This window comes from Triturus cristatus, chromosome 8 (genome assembly GCF_964204655.1).
Source record: "Triturus cristatus chromosome 8, aTriCri1.1, whole genome shotgun sequence".
In the NCBI taxonomy this organism is placed as follows: domain Eukaryota; kingdom Metazoa; phylum Chordata; class Amphibia; order Caudata; family Salamandridae; genus Triturus; species Triturus cristatus.
In genome coordinates this window covers 505,070,083-505,089,563 of record NC_140591.1, presented here as the reverse complement: position 1 = coordinate 505,089,563, position 19,481 = coordinate 505,070,083, and the positions used below count along the sequence as shown (strand labels likewise).

The window sequence follows — 19,481 nt, the reverse complement described above, 5'->3', positions numbered from 1 at the left end:
TGTTGTCTTGCTTTGTATAAAGAAGATTAGATCAAAGGCTTTTACTAGATCTCCACAGGAAGTACAAAAACATGGAAGATGGATGGAGAGGTAATAGGAATAATAGTTAAGCCACCTAAGCATCTGCAAGTATCCAGTGTGTATAAAGCAGGCCATTATTCAAAATAAAATTGGTTAATTAGGCCAATGATGGCATTGGGATCATGTGTGTATTATAATGTTCTAGCCGGTTAATTCATATTGTCTTAAAGTAAAAATGTTCTCTGCAAAGAAAGTTTTTTTCAAAATATAGCAATCTTAATTTGGCAAGCCACCCCTTGTATTACATATTTTCTAGTATTTTAGTTTCTAACAATTCCGATGCAAATGCATGAATGGAAGGAAAGAGACAGAGCCATGCAGGGAACTGAGTTTTACAGCAGCTGCCTTGGTCTAAGGTGGGCAATTTAACGCTTGTGACGCTTTGCCCTAGATCTGCAAAGTGTTCCTGTCTTCCGAGAGACGGACTGACTGTGAAAAACATGTGCTGGGTCAGAATATTTATGCGTGGGTTATCCCACACCTCTGTGGCAAAACTGTAATCTTCCTTGTGCAAGAATGACAGAAGTGTTTAGATGGGTCACGCAACCAATTAAGAGGCTGTTAACATAAACACAAACATACTTACACAAACAGCTCGTGATGACTTTGTAATGCTGTATGTGCCAAGGAAGCTGTAAATTTTATCCATAATTAAAATCAAAATCAGATTTACACGAGTGCACGGAGGAGGCATTCCGCAAAATGCAGATTTCAGCATGCAGGTTTAGCAAAAATTATTCACCCATAGAAGATAGATGTTCATATAAACAAGAAATAAATGTGCTGTTGCAGGTATCTGAAAGTGATGATAATATTATTAAGAAAGATTGAACTTTTTAGTGGAATTTATAACCAGTATGAACTTTGCCAATTAGTTATTCACATTATAATTGGATGGCCATTCAGTTACTTGGCTCTAACTTTACTGCCTAGGGTGAATGAAAAGCTGATCAAAAGGTGCCAGGATTTTAACTTCAAACTGTTGGCCTGAATTCACTTATAATTTATATAAGAAAATGTGAAACCATCTGTGTTAGTGTTAATACTCTGCATTAGTGTTAACATTGTTACTTTTTTCATGAACTATAAACTGGAGCATCTGTGACCAACAAATGCTCATTAAATATGTATTTCATGAGACATAATCCACTTACAACTCACACACTAAAATGCGGAAACGTCCCACTCTATATCATGCACTATAAACAAGTCAGTGATGGATCTAATAAAGTTTATACAAATCGATTATAGTGAGAGTTGCTATTCAGTCTCATCTGAAATTGGAAGCCACATTTTAATTGGAGGTGCTGGTAAGTGTCAAAGTGAAGTTTTTAATCTACTGAACCTCTGGAACTTTGTCTTTCTCCAAGGAACTCTGCGTACTTTAAGGATACCTGACCTGCTTATAGCGAGCCATTAACATATTAATGAAAAGGTGTGGAACAGAATATGCAAGTCTCATTCTTGTGCAATTACATTGGATTTTTTGTGTTGCTTCACCATTTGATTTTGACTAAAGTCATAAAATAGCTACACTCAATTCAGGATTCCTAAAATTTTCCTCAAGTTCATCACTCTCAAAATGTGTCTCATATTGTTGGTTAGTTACAGTACCAGACATAGTAGCAGCAGCATCAGTAAATGTCCACAGCACACCCATTTGTATCTAAGTGAGGTATGCTAAACCTGTGCAGCTCTGTGATAGTTTGATATAAGGTTCCATTTCTTAAGCTGCTAAAATTAATTTACAAATCCATATTAGTTTATGGCATGTGGGTGCTGTAACAGCAATATAGTTCCTATAAACATGTGTTGCCAATCATAAAGGGAGCAATGCTTCAGTTTCTGCAGAATTCTTCACATGAATTTAAGCTGTACATTGTGGATGGCCCAAAAAGACCTCAGGTGGGTGCTTGAGTGATCAAAGACCTATCCATAGGCAACTTCATGGTCCTATAATATTCTCCTCCGGTGGCAGTGTTGACTTTTAACAGGATTTCATAGAGATGGACTATACTAGTGTGAAGAAGGCACACCACTGTAGAACAATGGGGTTTTTCGAGAAGATGTGACAGGAGCCATGTTAAACAGTGTGGGGATTTCACATAAAGTCTTTGTTTGACAACTATAAATACACCGAATATACCCAATAAACTTGGAGCAAGCTTATTGATGACAACTTTCATGAGGAATTTATGAGTATGAGGTCCCACCATTTCTAGATAGAACTATCATTGAGGGTCCTCAGTTTATGCCTATTCCCACCTGCTGGAAAGCTGCTGGGAGGTGTCATGGACCGTCACTGTTCCACTGCCATTCATCAACATTTGGACATGTGTGCAATATGGTGCAGTAGGAGGCATGAAAGGAAAAAACATTGGGCCTCTGAAGTGCATCCATCATCTGAGTACAGGATATTGGTTGTGCCTTTATATTGAATTTTACTTCCTGGGCTTATTAAATATAACCTTGATGCCCTATATGCATATATATTCTAATCCCTCTGACAGGGTTACCCAGCCCATGACTATTTGCAAACTAAATCTTGAAAATCATACTTCTAAAGAAAAAGCTTTGCTCACTAGCTTCCATTGAAGGATTACGTAAAATTCAAAGTCCTAACAATTGCCCCTAGGGCATCCTGGAGAAAGGACAAATTCTATTACAACAAACACATATTCAAGAAATTATGTTACTAGCTGCTGGTTGTCAGTTGCTGATCTTCTACTTTATTCCAAGATTTTGAGAACCACAGTGTAAATTGATAGTTGTGCAAGGAGGCAGACTCTAGGAAGTGTGCAGAGTCTAATCGTTAGAGTAAAGAGATATTTAAAACTCTGCTTGTGTTGAAGAATACACTCACCTACAAATGCTGGGGCTTATTGTCACTCTTCAAGTTATTTGTTTCAATATGTACATAAAGTTGTTGTCTGTGGCACCTGTACCCTGTGACTGCCCTAGGAATGTATTAAGTGCAGCACCTAGAAGAGACATAGCATAAACATAAAGCACCAGCTGGGCAAGATTTCACTGGATGACTGGAAATCTACTACAGACTCAGGCTCCAATATATTTTTGAATATGGATTTTGAGAATGGATTCCCTGCGAATGGTATGTCAGATTTTCCAACAGAGTAAATTTCTTAAGAGTAGTGTGAATTTGCTCATGTAATTTGTGAGAATTCATTATAACTTCATCTTTTTTTTCATTAACTCACTTGAAATTTTGCATGCTTTCTGTTAGGATGGAATCACATATACTTAACCCAGAAAGCAATTGACTGCAATGTCATTGCAAATGTTAAAATGTGGATAGGGTTTAAAAGTATTTAATTATTTGAGGCTACATTCTTTTTATACGGGGGATGCAAAAATCTTAGGTAGAAATAATATTTTATTATTTGCACACTACAATGCTCCAATTACATTTGATTCCTTGTTTGGTCTCTATGTGTTGGTTCTACAGGTGGATGTGAAATACCGCAGTTCCATTTGTACTTTTATAACAACTCCACCAAATTAACAACTGGCACAGAATCTAGCTTCCTTATTCGTTCAAATTTATTTTAATTTTGGCTCTTGTTGTAATGCTAAATGATGTTCTTGAAATAAGGAAGATTAGTTTAACTGAGAATAGGAGAAGAGAATTATTTTTTTTTGAAACACAAACTAGCAAATGATAAGAAAAGATACACACGAATAATAACTTACCATTGATTCAAATTAAATTGCCATGACTGCCACTGCTTTTGTTCATTTAGCTAATTACCATTTCACAGAATGAGCAAGTCTTATTAATGCACTATTGCTGTGAATATTAAAAAAATGTTCTGGTGTGCTTTTAATAAAGTAACTAAATAAAGAAAACCCTATTTAGCTCAAATTAGAATGATTAGTCACATTAAATTTGGAGTAAACATCCTGCTCATATATGAATATTAATGAAGTAAGCATGCAAATATGCAAATTTAGCTCACTCATGACTAAAACCTTAAAAGCTGAAGTACAATCCATTTTACAGAGCAGAGGTCTATTGCTGATTGCTAAGTATGATATTATATGTCACATATAAAGAATTCAAAAATCAAAATTGACAGGACAACCTCATTTAAGCCACTAGTAATTTTTAGTAATGGTATTCTTCTCTTGCTTTGAAGAAAACAGAATGACTGTGTCTCATATATTTGTAATTCACAGGGACATCAAGTGTAAACATCTGATTACCAACATGCGGGAAACAACATCTCTGTTGAAGGATTAATCTTTAAAAAGAATGCACAATTATTTACAAAAGCAAAACCTTAAAAAAGACCATCAGACAATGCAAATATTTGGAAATGTATAAAGTTATTGCATTAATGACTTTGTATTGTTTCTTCTTACATGTCTATTTCCATATTGTTCCATTTCAACTTCTCTACTTTACCCTAGAGTATCTTTATGTTAGCAAACCTCTTCCTCTTTTGGAACCCTGTGTGCTTCAGGATTGTCTGTGGTGCAACCCTACATAGCATAATTATTTAAGCTTCAATAGGTATTTGTTGGACTTGGTTCTTTCTGCAGGTTCACCCCCAAACATGTTTACCTTCACCCTCCTGTTCTTTGAACCCATCTTTGCTGGCTTTTAGGACTCTCAGCACTTTACCACTTCTATCCAGTGCTAAAATGTTTGGGCTCTCTCCTTTAACATTCTTAAATTTGGCTAACAAACGATTGGCATATTCAATTTACTTATACATCCCTAGCAACGTGGAACTACATGTACCCTGGGCCTGTAAATGTAATGTTACTGGTGGGTTTTCAGCACTTATTGTGCCAACCACATAAGTAGTCCTTAAACTTGGCCCAGGCCGGCCATTGCAGCCAGTTTGTGCAGTTTTAAACTGCCATTTTGACCTGACAAGATAAAACTCTTGCCAGGCCCAAACCCTCCTTTTGAATACGTAATGTCGGCCCTAGGTTAGGCCCTACATAACCCAGAGAGCAGGGTGCAGTGTATTTGATAAGTTGTACTTGTACATTCAAGTTTTACATGTCCTCGTAGTGAAACACTCCTAAAACAATTCACTACTGAGAGGCCTATCTCTGCCATAGAATAACATTGGGTTAACTTATTACATTCAATAAGTGATAACTTTCAATTGGGAGCAGGTAGGAATCTTGAGTTTAGTGTTTAAAAAATTGCAATTTAAGTCCTCTTTAATGGTAAGGCCAGATTTCAAGTTACAATTCAGAAAATGCCACTTTTAGAAGGTCGGTGCTTTTTAGTCCCAACTATTTGGTGTCTGCTACCTGTACACTGGGTCACATGGCTAGATGCACCTGGCAATCTTACAGTATTGCTCCCAGACAGTGAGACAAAAGGAGCATCTCTGACTTGATGAGGGTGAAGAGATGTCACTGACAACACTTGCACATCACAAAGGCTCTGCCTGGGCACACTCCCAAAGGGTTTGACACTAGCCAGTTGTGATCCCAGCCACTCTGGTGCCAGGGCAGAGAGGCAGGAAATTCAAAACACCTCTGTAGATGGAAACCTCTAGAATCTTCCCCTACGTCACAGTGGGCACCAGGTATAAATATTGGCTCCTCAGACCCAACTCTACAGTACACCTCTTGCCCTGTGGAAAACTCAGAAGGACTGCTGTGCTGCTTTGCATTAAGGACTGCTACTCTGTTGTCTGTCCTGCTGCCTGCTGCTCTGCTGCATTAGTGAAGGGCTGGACATGCATCTTGATCCTAGTACCACCAGAGTGATTCCAAGGGCCAATTGGCTGACCTCCTGATCAGAGCCTCAGGGCATAACAGGTTCCAACAATCTTGATCCCAGCACCTGGACTCTGACAGCTGTTAGTCCCCACCACCCCAAGTGGTGCCACTGCAGTCCTTGACCGTTGGAAGTGGGCTGGAGATGCTCTGACAGCTCAGCTTGTCTGTGCTTCCAGCAGAACCGATGCAGTGAGATACATTGTCTCACAAGACTCCACATTAGAACCACTGAGTGATGAATCCCTGACAAAGGACTTCATATCGTAGCCCCTGTGAACCGCTGCAGTGCAATGCATCTTCATGCAGAACATCGCATCGCAACCGCTGCACCCCGGAACCGATGCTGTGTGACACATCTCTACGCAGGATATTGTATTGCCTCCACAGAAATGCTGCTGTGTGATGCACCTCCACGCATGGACCTCACATCGCCACCACATGTCCCTCAAAACTCTCACTCTGCTACACACCTCCAAGCAAGGACCTCAGATCACCTCTGATGCAGGACCCATCTTTGATGTGGGACTTTGCATCGTTACGCAACCAGGATTTAAGGTAATTTTGTTCTGCAGGCCTAACTTGGTCCTTGAAGTCGGCTCACACTACATCGTGGTCAGCCGGAACTGGTGACTTTTTCCCGGTCCGGTGCAGCCAGCTAGCCACGGTTGGTGCTTTGTTCTTTTTGGTGCTGTATTTACTTAAATCTTTTAAATTCCATATCTCCGGTCCTACAGATTGCATTTTTGTTGTTTTGGGCTTAAATAATTTGTTAAATGTTACTCTGCTTTTGTAATTTGGTTTAGGATTTTTCTTGTGTTGTGTTATTTTTTATTATTGTTTGAAAAGCTGCATAAATACACATTACCTCTAAATTAAGCATGATTGCTTTTGAGCCAAGGTACCAGGGGGTTAAGCACAGGTTAATTTGGGTTTTTTTGTGACTCGATCCTGACAGAAAGCTTGGCTGCTGTTTGAGTGAGATTTCACCGCCCTCAACCAGTAACCCAAGGTCCAACAGTATTATTTTTTCCATTGAATTTAATCTTCTTGATGTGTGATTTATAACAGTGATGTTAAACATGTTCAATGAGGCTCGGTACAATAAATATCTTTGATTATCCTTCATGTTTTACTTCTTTCAAATGACCTACAGAATGTCAGTGGCACTTTATACTACTTCTTTATACTTTTCTGCTAAAAATGGGTAAGTAGATATGAATGAATGAAAGGAGACTTGTAAACGCGCAACTTAGCCCGAAGGCGTCAAGGCGCCTAACCAAAGACATGATGATATTTTCTAGTACCATTTACATACAAGTATAAGAAATATATGTGAGGGCTGAATACTTATGAGTGGAGCTGTACTTTTATTCATGGCAGCATACTTTCTTGACCCTGTTTCAAACTCTATTGCACTTCAGAAATTAATTCTGCTCACCCTGTTGACATCTTTGATCCACTCTGCCAGAAAGCACCCCTCAGTGTCACAAGCAGTGTCATGTCACAACACATGGAACGTAACAGTGTATGATAACTGAGCTTTTTGGTAGTAGCATGAATCGCTCCCTCTATACAAACCTCAAAAAAATACCCCTTTACTTTGGTGTATAAATGCATTTGAATATAAGGTTCAAATTATTCTGTTCGCCAATGTTCAAGTGGTGCTCATAAGGCTGTTCAGAATTGTCTTGTTCTATTGAATTCTACTCACGACTTTATGAGACAAACCATTGTAATTATATGGGTACAAAATGAATAAAAAAGATATTCATAACTTCAGAATTAAAATTGCTTTTTTAATTTGTGAAGGAACATGAGTCAACGTTTTATATACTAAAAGGCAATAATTGTATCATAAGAATGTCACATTTGTGTAACATTTTGGTTTTCAATTAACATGAATTGTGCACAGCCTAACTGCACGTGGCTTGAAAGAAGATGGTAAACAATAATAAAAATGTAATGCGCCTGAACATTATTTAATCCTGAATGAATTTGTCAAGGTGGAAAAGAGGTACAACTTTTCATGTATTAGTTCAAAAAGCCAATTGTTGTGCCTAAGTTGCACATTGCATACACAGACACCCAAACGGTTTTTTGCATGCAATTGGTTAGAAAGAGAGATAATAAAGGGGCAGTTATCCCTAATGGAATTTCAACCCGACTTTAAAAAGGGATTAGCCTCATGCTTGTCTCCCTCACAGCAGCTGGCCTTCCACTGTGCTTTGATGGAACAGATTCGGGGACACGTGCATATCTGTGTTTCTATCCAAAAAGGATTTTCGGTGAGGTAGAATGACTTACTTTTTACTTACTCTCCTCTATCACCTGCCCCCTATTCAGGGCCGGACTGGCCGTAGTGGGCAATCCGAACGGGTGGGGGCCGGTTTTGGGCCCCAGTGGGCCGTTTTTGCAGCATAGCTGCAAATTCAGCCCTGCAACAAAATCGGCCAAAAACCGGCCCTGGCAAAGAGTTCGGCGGCAGCCCCAACACTCCGGGGGGGCCTGTCGAGCACTTTGCCAGGGACGGTTTTGGTTCCCAGTCCGGCCCTGCACCTATTGATGGGAGCAAGCTTTATGAGTCTGGACCAATGTGCTTTGCATTACTCTATTAACTATCCCTCATTCAGTGAATTAGAGTTTTGAATCAGTTTAATTTAATTTCTCTGTAGGTATAAATGTAACTTAATGCCATGCAAAAAGATGACCGCTATATGGAAATATTTGGTACTTTAACCTGCACTTGTGGGTGGGAGGGACAGGCCTGCTGACATTAGTTGGGCCATATCTCTCCAACGAAGTGATGAAAAAAGACAATGCACGTGTAAGCACCAGGTCAACAATTTACATTTGAGGCATGTTCTGGCCAACATATCTTTTGTGCATCAAAGACAACCTACGCATTGGGGCAGTGAAAAATTCAAGTCTTACACCCAAATGGCAGATTTAATTTACTTGTAAGTCCCTATTAAAGGGCTACTACATGTGCCCAGGGCCTGTAAATTAAATGCTAATGGTGGGCCACCTGCACTGATTTTGCCACCCACTAACGTAGACCTTTAAACATGTCTCAGGTCTGCCATTGCAGCCTGTATATGCACTGTTAAACTGCCATTTAGACCAGGCAAGAAAAACCTCTTGCCAGGCTCAAAACTTCCTTTTATATACATATAAATCACCCCTAAAGTCGGCACTACATAGCCCAGAGGGCAGGGTGCAGTGAATTTGAAAAGTTGGACATGTAGTTTTAAGTTTTACATGTCCCGGTACTAAAAAACTCCCAAATTCTTTTTTCACGAATGCAAGACCTAGCTCTCTCGTAGGATAACATTGGAGCTACCTTATTACATTTAATAAGTTGTAACTTCCACTTGGGAGCAGGTTGACAGATCGAGCTTGGTGTTTAAAGAATTTTAATTAAAAGTCCTCTTTAATGGCGAAGTCGGATTTTTAATCGCAATCCTTAGATTGCACTTTTCCTTTTTCCAACTACTTGGTGTCTGTTGCCTGTATTCTGGGTCATATGACCAGGTGTAGTTGGCAGTTGGTCTTTCAGTATTGCTCCCAGACAGTGAGACAATGGGAAGCAAGATGTTGGCAGGATGTGCCACTCTGAGATAAAAAGTGGGAGGGGCTGTCACTCTACCATACTTGCACATCACAAAGGCCCTGCCAGGACACTCTCATAATGGGTTTCACCCTAGTCTATTGTGACCCCAGACAACCTCAGGTAAAGGCGGGGAGGCAGGTAATTCAAAGTGGGTGGGTGGAATCCTCTGGAAGGTTCTCACTTCAAAGTGGGCATCAGTTAGAAATATTTGCCCTCTTGCCTGGGTGAGAACGATTGTGCCAGCCTCACTTAATGCAGGACCCTAGAGTGACTGAAAGGGCTAGTTGACTGGCCTCCTGATCAGAGGCTTCAGCAACATAACAGGCTTCCAATACACATGAACCCAGCACCTGGACTCTGCCATTTGTGAGTCCTACCATGCCAACCCAGTCTTGGACCCTTGGAACTGTGCCTCAAGGGGCTCTGCCACCTCTTCTGTGGACCTAACAGAACTGATGCATCTCCTCTACTGCGTGACATGACCCTGAGCAGAACCAAAACATCGCCTATGCTGTGTGGACTTCCCCAATGCAAGGACTTTGCATCACTCTCACTGGCCCAGTCTCATCAGGTCCGCTGCCATTCAAAACATCCCCGATTGATGCCCTCACAAGGCAAGCCTCTCATCAATGAAAGCCTCGCCGATAATGTAGTACTTTGCAGTGGGTCTAACTGGGTCCCTCTAGCCAACCCACGCTTCATTCCGGTCGGCCTGAACTTGTGACTTTGCCCCAGTCTAGCGCAACCAGATATCCACATTTGGTGCTTTTTGGTGCTATTTTCACTTAAATCTTAAAAATTACATATCTCTGGTTCTACTGATTATATTTTTGTTCTTTTGGTCTCAAATAATTTATTAAAGTTTACTCTATTTTCTAAATTGGTGTAGGATTTTCTTTGTGCTGTGTTTCACTTTATTACTGTTAGAACTGCTCCATAAATACTTCACACACTCCCTTTAATCTAAGCCTGACTGCTCTGTGCCACTCTACCAGAGGGTTGAGCACAAGTTAATTTGGGGCATGCTTGTGACTTCACACTGACAAGGAATGAGGTTGCTACTTATGTAGGGTTTTACCCTCCTCAACCACTAACCCAATTTCTTACAAGCACATTACAATTTCAATTGCAATTTTGCTGAAATTAGGATTATTAAATCTTGTTTGCCATGTTTTATGGGGCAAACTACCCATGCATGTTGATTAGTAACTACCTGCTTGGGTATTTTCTACCCCTGTAACCTGTGTTTTCCCACAAATGTGTGCTGCTCCCTTTGTTTAGCCACATCCATTGGCTCTGTTAATCTGCTTCAAAGTCATCTTTCTCTCCTTCTATCTCCATAGTGTGACTTCAAAATAAAAGCTCACTGTTCCAAGAGTACCTCCTCATTTCGGTCTGTCCTCATTCACCTTCTACAGAAAAGAACAAGATCTGAGAAAGTTACTGCGAATGACTAGCCTGAGAATATTGTTAGTTCGGGTTACTTTATGTAATTCTAGCTTTGAGTTATTTAAAAGGTTGGTGATACTACTAACTTTGCCTTTGTTTTATTTTCTTTCATTTAAAAAACAAGACAAGAGTCTATCACAAGGATGATCGTCCGGTTTAGTATACAAGGCAGATGTGCTTGTATGTTCAGAAGTCACTCCCTGCTGCCAGGCAAGAATTCCTATTTGACAAACAGAACTCTCACTGGAGTCAAAATGGCATATAGCAATATACCCTGGCATAAGATCAGTTCAAACTACAAGGCTGTTATCGCTTTTGAACTGTGCCTTAAACATTTGCTTAAAATGGGTTCTCACCATCTCTTCCTTAATTCAGCTGCACAGTCATCTCTGGGACACGGTGCTTGTAAAGATTCTCCAAAGTGTTCAAAATGATATATCCACCTTTCAAATTCTCAATCCAACTATGAATCTTCTATTGTTTATCTGTAAATACTCTGTTCCCATTTTAGAAAAAAAATCCTATCCACACATTCCAGCATGAGTCTAAATTAACATAATGTATTTTGAAATTAAGACAAGCCATGCGAATATGGGAATGGCATTTAATTTGTACCATAATGCATCTGCTTCAAGAGTATTGATGGCTGGTAATCTGTAGAATATGAACATGCCATTCCAAACACCATGAAACCTTTTCCTCCATTTCACTTTGAAGCTCTACTAATTCATGGATTTAGATGCGCTGTTAAGTATGTGAAGTACATTAATTTAAATCATATGTCATTATTTCACTGGTATACAGGCACAATTTCTGAACGTAAATTGAGCCAGAGGCATGACTGGAATTCATCTGTGAACATAGTCCTGCTTCATATTGTGGTAGGCCTAGCCAGAAAGCCCTTCTGCTGCCAGCATGGCCACCTAGTTCAGACGTAAGTCCTATACTAAGTAAGACCTGCGTGCTCAATAATGCTTTTAAAAATTTGAAATGCTCATTAAAATTGGAACTGCATTACTTTTTTATGAATCATTTTCATTAGAAAAGTGAAGACTTTCATCAAACTAACAATGCAACAACCTACAAGCACACAGGTTGATTCATACTATTTAATGGAAAAAATATTACGTAAGGCATAAAAAATAATAGAGAATAATTACACATAGATGATATAATAAAATATTTGGCCCAAAAATATAAAAATACACATGCACAGACACCGAAAAAGACTTACTGCTAGACATACACAGGCACGCACACATTGAGTCACAGTCAGACACAAACACATACACTGATGAACAGTTAAGTAAATCTTCTTCTGCCTGAACTTTCTTCTCTTGTTCTATGAATTAAAGTAATTGCATCAGTATCGCTGACGGTGACAGTAAAATGCTAAAATTGCCTATTTGTTTTCCTTCCTTTGTTTTCTATAAAAATTTCTATAATCTATTTGCCATAACACACATAAGCATTCACATCTACATAATAAATGGTTTGGTCATATTAACATCTAATTAGTAAATATTCTTATAGTGCTAGAGATTTAGATGTTTACGGGTAAATTCAACTGTAGAAGATGGAAAACACCACCTTGCTACTTTAATGGTACTCACTAACTTTAAGTGTCCCATCACAATGGACCTTGCATCTTTATTTCAGTCAATGGCTAAAATAAATGTGTATTTTTATTCAGAATTTGAACTGGACAGTCCAATATTTATGTGTGTAGGTGAGTAAAGTTCACAAGGGGGAAATGAACCCCCTTGTAAACATTTAAAAAGAGACTTGAATTACTTGTACTACTGTGTTTTCCATTACCAAGTGGGAAAATATACACCTGTTTCACTTCCACGTGCAGAAATGCTCACAAATGTCAGTTCTCCTGGAAATATGCGATTCTCAAAGATAGCCCATAGTATTTGTGAAAATATTTTGAAATTCCATTAAAGTCAGAAACTTTATTCAAACATATACTAAATAATGTGGGAGTAAATTTCGAAATTTTTAGTATTGGTTGCATGCTTTATTCCTGTGGGAGCAGAAACTTCTTCTAAGGCAATTTTCCAAAAGTGAATCAACTATATTCCATGCTTTATTGCAGGCATAATCTGCTCAATTTGTTAGGAAATTGTAGAAAATAATAGTGTCTAATTTCATAAAGGAGTTGCTCACACTACTAAAAAGAAAATAATTAATCATATGCCTATCGACTGGGATTGTTTAACAAGCAAGTACATGATATAAGTATAGTGATGATATTTCAACTTTATTGAAGCATCCATGAGGTTACCAACAAATCTATTGTTACTAATTCAAAATGGTTTACCTTAAGTTCAAAATGGTAGAAAGCTATAAAACTTCCACTCGCATTGCAAAGCATGCTATTAAGTTCCCCAATGTTTTGATACATCCTGAAAGAATATGGTGGCAGACAGATGAAATCATCAAAGTATTTGATGAAGCTGGGATTCGTAGACGTTGCAATGGAAGCAGAGAAAACATGACTTGATTTTATATCTTGCATTCTGATGTATTCGTCTGGCTTTTGCCAATATACTTCCAAAACCACATAAGCAGTGACCATGATACAATTCCGCTTATGCACAGTACTTCTACAGATACAAAATACGAAGACGTCAAGAGAAAAAGTATAGATGGTGATCAGGTGTGTCATAAAGTAGGGATCATAACTCTTGTTTTGATAGAATGAAAAACAGTTGAAACTCTTTCAGGTTGTATAAATCCTTCAATATGTCCGAAACATAAATGTTTTTTCTTCTGTACCCCATACCCATATGAGATGCCCACACAAAAATCCTCACTCACCTAAAGTCCCCCTACTGGTAAACGCTGGTATGCATCGGAAGACCTCATTTAATATCCACTGGCCAACTTGTGTATAAAAAACAAAATTGAAAGAACAATGTAACCTTGAATACATGGCTTACTTATTTCCTTTGCTAAACATAATCATAATACAAATTGGTGACTTTTTTTTAAGAGTAATTGCACACCCGTTTTTCAGTGATTGTGTAAATGTGACTTAAATCAGGTAAATTCAATGAGATATGCCAGAAGTTGATGTGAGATCCCCTTGTTTGCTTAAAAAATTGTAAATAGAAGAGATATGAATTTGATACTTATCTCTAAAACCTCTTATGATATACAAGAGATATCACTCATCTCGCTCAATCTAACTTCACATACTATATTAGATACGTTTGTATGATTTTTAGCCAATGCTTTTCTATTGATGAGCAAAAAATGTTTTATACTAACTGGTAGAAGAGAAGCTTAGTTTTTTCCGCTATATAACTTTGTACAATGATCTATTTGTCTTTAAAATAATATGCATATGTACACATATCTACAGATATTAATGCTGTACCATATGTTTTATTGTTACCATTTAGCAATGAGAATGGTAAAATAGTTTGAAATGGTGGGAAGTTGAGTTGGCTGCATTTCATCCATTACATTGTGCACCATATAATATTCCCATATATTGGTATTGCCAAAATAAGGAATAAGCAGCAATGAGAAGCATATTTATTGTTTATTTCAACGTAATCTTGTTTGTGCAACCTGATGATATTTAAGATTTTTCATTAAGTTGAAAACAAGACCAATATGCAAAAATGTGATTTATATTTTTTATATATAATACGTTTAGTGATGGCTTCATCATTCAAAAGTAGACATCCCACATTGATCTAGGGTTAATATGTGCATCTAATGGTATAAAGTCATTTGCTTGCTGTATTTACCTCGCAGGACATTACCGTGCAAGCCTTTCCATTGTAGGTAAGAACTATGCAGGCCTTTTTTTGATACTTTACCATGCAGTGCTTTACCACACTGGTATTTTTTTTCAATGACATAATTAGTACTTAAAAAGAAAGGATTTAAGGGTTAATGGATGGGTAAAGATTCAAAATATTAAGGGTTTTAAAAGGGGTTTAGGGTTCAAGGATGAACATAGGTACAGGGTTGTAAGAGTTTTAAAGCAGGGTTTAGGATTCAGGGGTTGGTAAGGGTAAGGGGTATTATGGCTTGTACAGGGGTTTTATGGTTTAGAAATGGGTAAGGGTATTGGGTAGTAATGAGTTTAAGGGTTTTCTTTCGAGTTTTGGAATGGGTACGAGCAAGGGGTAGTAATGGCTTTTAAGGCTTAGGAATGGATAAGTATATGGGTTAGTGTGGGGTACATTTTAAAAAGGGAGTTCAGGGGTTGTCCTAAGTAAATAAATTATATTTCTGAGTCAGGTGCTCTTTCGCATTTCAGAATACATTATATGTTGGTTGAAGTAGTGCCCTTCTAAGATAATCACAGTATGAGCAATAGCAGTGCTTATCTATTTTAATAGTTTTTGTTTTACAATTTTCTTCAGTAAATTTGCAATTATGCATTTTACCTCGACATATGAACAAACACTTTCTTTTTTGTCCAGTGATTTCTTTTTAGCATTGAGAATCATCTGCTTGGACTAAGATGTGGAACTGAGATGTGCAGAGATGGGTAAATCAAATGGGTTTCCCCCTTAAGGAATGCTCTGATTTGAGGGGATATGTTGTCCCGGAAGTGGAGTGGGTAGAACAGGAAAAGGAGAAAGGTCCAACTATTTAGAAAATCCATCTTCTATTTTATAGCTACACCAACTAAACAATAGGAGGAAATGATGAGATGGGCAGATTTGTCTTGGCAAATTCTAATCTGTTTTGTAGATTTGATGTTATATGTGCTCACTGTAAAAAGGCGGAAGGGGTATGCTCCACCCCGGGAATGCTGTGGTTAATCTGTGATGAGGCTGCCCTGTGGATTGAGTCATTAGGAAGAGAAAGGTATCCCTATTAAAAGGTATGACCTACTGACTTAGTAAGACAGAAAAATTGGCAACAACTCAGACAAACAGAACTGGATTGCAGCTAGTGATAACAGCCGGACTGAGCAAAGGGCAGGTGTGAATAACAGAGCAAGATTTGGTTTGCAGAGTAGTAATATTGTTGGATTTGACACTTTTGCTGTGACAATGTCTCTAGTTAGTGCATCAATATTTTAAAAGGCACTTATAGTGATATTTTCACGTATGGGTGCTACCAAATACCTACATGCTGTTCGTGCTCTAATGAGCATTAATGTACCCAGGTATTATAAGATACCTCACTAAGCAGAATTAAAGAATCAAAAATCTAACATTTATATAGCCACCATAAGAACCTAAAATTCCACAAAAACCACTGGGAAGTACTATTTTCATAATTTCAGAAAGAATATTGTTTGCAGTAGTCATGCTAAATTCAGCCCCTCTCCACATGGGACAGTGGTATAAAAATGAAATTTTCACAGATGATAATTTTTTTCATCAAAAAAGATTGCATTTTAACATTCCCAGTTGTCGAAGACTATTCCTCAGCTTTTAACAGTGGATGCCACAAACCTTCCACGCCATATTTGCCGCAACATCGAACACAACATAATTAAGGTGTACATCATTAATATGCTGACCAACTCACACAATAAAAACAAAAGGGACCTATTCTGCAAGCAACATTTCCTATAATTTTGTGCCAAGAGGTTTCTTTTTTTTTTTTACCCAATGAGTCTCAAATGAGGGACAGAGAGTATGAAGAAAGTTCTGTGTGTGATAGGTTACCCCCAGACATTTAGGCATCATAATTATAAACCAATTAATTGAGGCAGTTCCAATAACTTGGAAATCTGGGTGGCCCTAATCTCGCGTTTGATCAAAAAACGGCCATGACCCATCACTCACAGAAGGTGAGATGCATCATCATCGTGTCGCTCCTTATCTTCAATGAAAGCTGAAGAAAGGCCATATTCTTGTTCTTTGCTTCCCTCCCTAGATGACCTTTTCAGTGTGGTTTTGTCACCTGAATACAGGTTGTGGAGGGTCATAAGAAGCAATATTCTCTAGGAAAGTGTGCATAATTTTTTGATGATGGTCCCAATTTTTTTTATTAGCTCAAAAATTGAAAGAGGTGTTATGAACCTATCAATGTTTCATGATAGTCAAATTTCTATCAACGATCTTTGCCTTCTGTGGTCACTGGGCTTTCATCAGCACCAAGGTTCGTCAGGAGCTCTGAAACCTGAACAATTCATTGGGGATGAACTCACAGTGTGTTCTCTACTATTGTGGTACATTTTGGAGTTTGTCCTGTCTGAAGCTAGTAACAGTATTCATATGATGGAGGGCAGGAGTATAGGCACAATCAGGCCTTTTTGATTTTTCTAGTGGGCAAATCTGAAGCCCGACTTCATTTCAGTGGGACCCACTCTTAGAACAGCTCATCCACACAGGGAAACAATGAGCCAGAATAAGACCCGCCTTGACGTGTGTTCAAGCAGAGGTACAACCATATGATGAAGTAGGTCATGCCATTCGCATGAATAGGGTTTCACATCCCTTTTGTCTGCTCAATGAAAGGAGCAACAAGAACATCCATATTTACAAAGTATTGGACATACCCCAATTAATCAATGTCACAATTTGTAATATGTTGTGCAGATGTATTTATAGTTGCAGCTTTCTCTTTTACTGGCACTGGTTAGTCAAGGCTTCTTTAAGGAATAACAAGAATACGGTTTTTGTAATCATGTACATTTGTTGACACGCTTATGCCATGTTGGCGAGTACACATACACTTAATGTGATCTATAGCATTGAAACGCATCTGTAGCGCCTTTAATACAGAATTTGAAGAAGGTGGTAGTACACAAAACAGTCTGGGGTAGAAAATGCAATGTCACACTAATACCCACACATGAGTGGGCATTCTTAGCTAACTCTTTCCTGTGTCCTGCATAAGTTTCTTCTCTCGCCGAAAACTGAGAAGAGAAGGTTTTTTTTAGCTATCTGTCTATATTCGTTTGTGCTTTGTTGCGGCCAAGTTCTGTGAGTGAAAATCGATCAATGTCTAATTATAAACACAAAGTCGCTGTAATGAAAGGTTAAGGAAAATAATCTTTCTGGCATTTATAACTTTGAAAACTAGGCCCTGCGTGAAGTCAACACTCAAATAATTGCGGAATAAATAAATAAAACGGCGAACTCTAAATATATTTCTCAGAGATGGAAAACCATTCTCATGAGTCTCTGCCATCTTGATAGCTTACATTTTTCTGTGGCGTGATCTATAGGCCATAGAATGCTGGAGGCCTTGTTAGTTATGCATTCAATTAATAGGTGATTGCTGTGGATTTTCGTGTTTTGTAAAGTGTCTTTATTTACTTTTTCAAAACTGAACTCCTAGAGAAACGTGTCTATGCCTAACATTAGAAACCCCTTTCCAATGCTGTCTACTGGCGGGAATTCAGAAGCTAAATGGAAATTAAGATATGAAGCGTTTTTCTGGACGCCGATCAGAAACGCTCGTGCGCGTCCACACAAATGCCGCTGCAATTCGGTTGCGTCAGCACTGTTGGAAAACGTCTACTTTCATTTGCTGTGAAAGACATAATAATTAGCCCAAACAAAACTGCCTTCAACGAATGAATTGGACACAGATTTTGAGAAAACACTCTGAGAAAATAAACATATTTATCGGAGCCTCGGCATACAGAGCGCTCCCGCTGTAGCATTACGGCTTGAATTTTATGGGCATCACAGTCACTTCATCTGTGATTCTTTCTTCAGGGTGTGACTGAAACAATTACCCTAGATATCTGATTGTGCTATTATATGACACTTAACGTCGGGGTACTGCTGCTAATGCAGCAGTTAGCATTACAAACTGAACAATGCAGCTCTGGATAAGAAATATAATCTGAAGAAATGCCCATGTTCTAATATTTTAGTAACACAGTCCTGTTTTTGCCAACCTACATAGAAAAAAAAACGAATATGCTAATTTGCTCTTATCACTGAGGAAGAAGGCTGAATGACTAGGGTATACCGCAGTGAACAGTTAACATTTCTACAATGTTATTTAAATGATTCCCCCCCAAGCATCCCCCACCCCCGAATAGCAGTGAACATGACTTGCTCTGAGCGTACTACCGTCCCTTTCCATACCTCTATCAGTGAATTTGGCAGCCATGATAACTGTCATGGCGGCCTCCTAGGCTTGTAATGGCCGCCTGTGTGCCTGCTCTTTGTGGGGGCAATGGGCGCTCACTCACCTTGCTCCAGTGGTTGGCTTTTGGTTGCGGTTACTTTCATCTTGAGTGCCTCCCTAACCGACATGTCACAACAGGAGCCCTTGTTTGTGTCTTGGTCACTGTCCGCCTGATCACTGTCCCCATGCCCACTGTCCCTCAGACTCGCTCTCTCTGGGTCCTTGAATGTTGAGCTACTAAAATAGACATTAAAGACAAAGAGCAAACAAAAGAAACGTCAGCACATGGGCTCTGTTGTGAAGAACACATTCAGACAAAGCAATGCTGACAGATATGCAAATGGCGATGGGAAGGATGCTTTGTAATAGGCCTTACCTTTGAACAAACTGCTGCCTGCTGCCCATGTAATTGGGCTCTGCTGGGAAATTGTCTGTCTGAAAAAAAAGGAAAATACTTATTGTTGTACACTGGGCACATCTCAGGCACACACAG

At 38.8% G+C, this 19,481-nt stretch overlaps 1 protein-coding gene across 3 annotated transcripts in view; it reads right to left on the bottom strand.

Annotated features, from left to right (window-relative positions):
- The window catches only part of PCDH17 (protocadherin 17), a 217,782-nt gene that overhangs the window by 116,228 nt on the left and 82,073 nt on the right, over positions 1 to 19,481 (bottom strand). For 2 of the 3 annotated variants that reach the window (XM_085621982.1, XM_085621983.1), the window contains exons 2-3: positions 19,365 to 19,423; positions 19,053 to 19,225 (exon numbers count right to left, since the gene is read on the bottom strand). In XM_085621982.1, the coding sequence (XP_085478108.1) occupies positions 19,053 to 19,225; positions 19,365 to 19,423 (232 nt within the window). Of the gene's footprint in view, positions 1 to 13,735; positions 13,802 to 19,052; positions 19,226 to 19,364; positions 19,424 to 19,481 lie in introns of all 3 variants that reach the window. The other variant, XM_085621981.1, reaches the window with a different exon arrangement.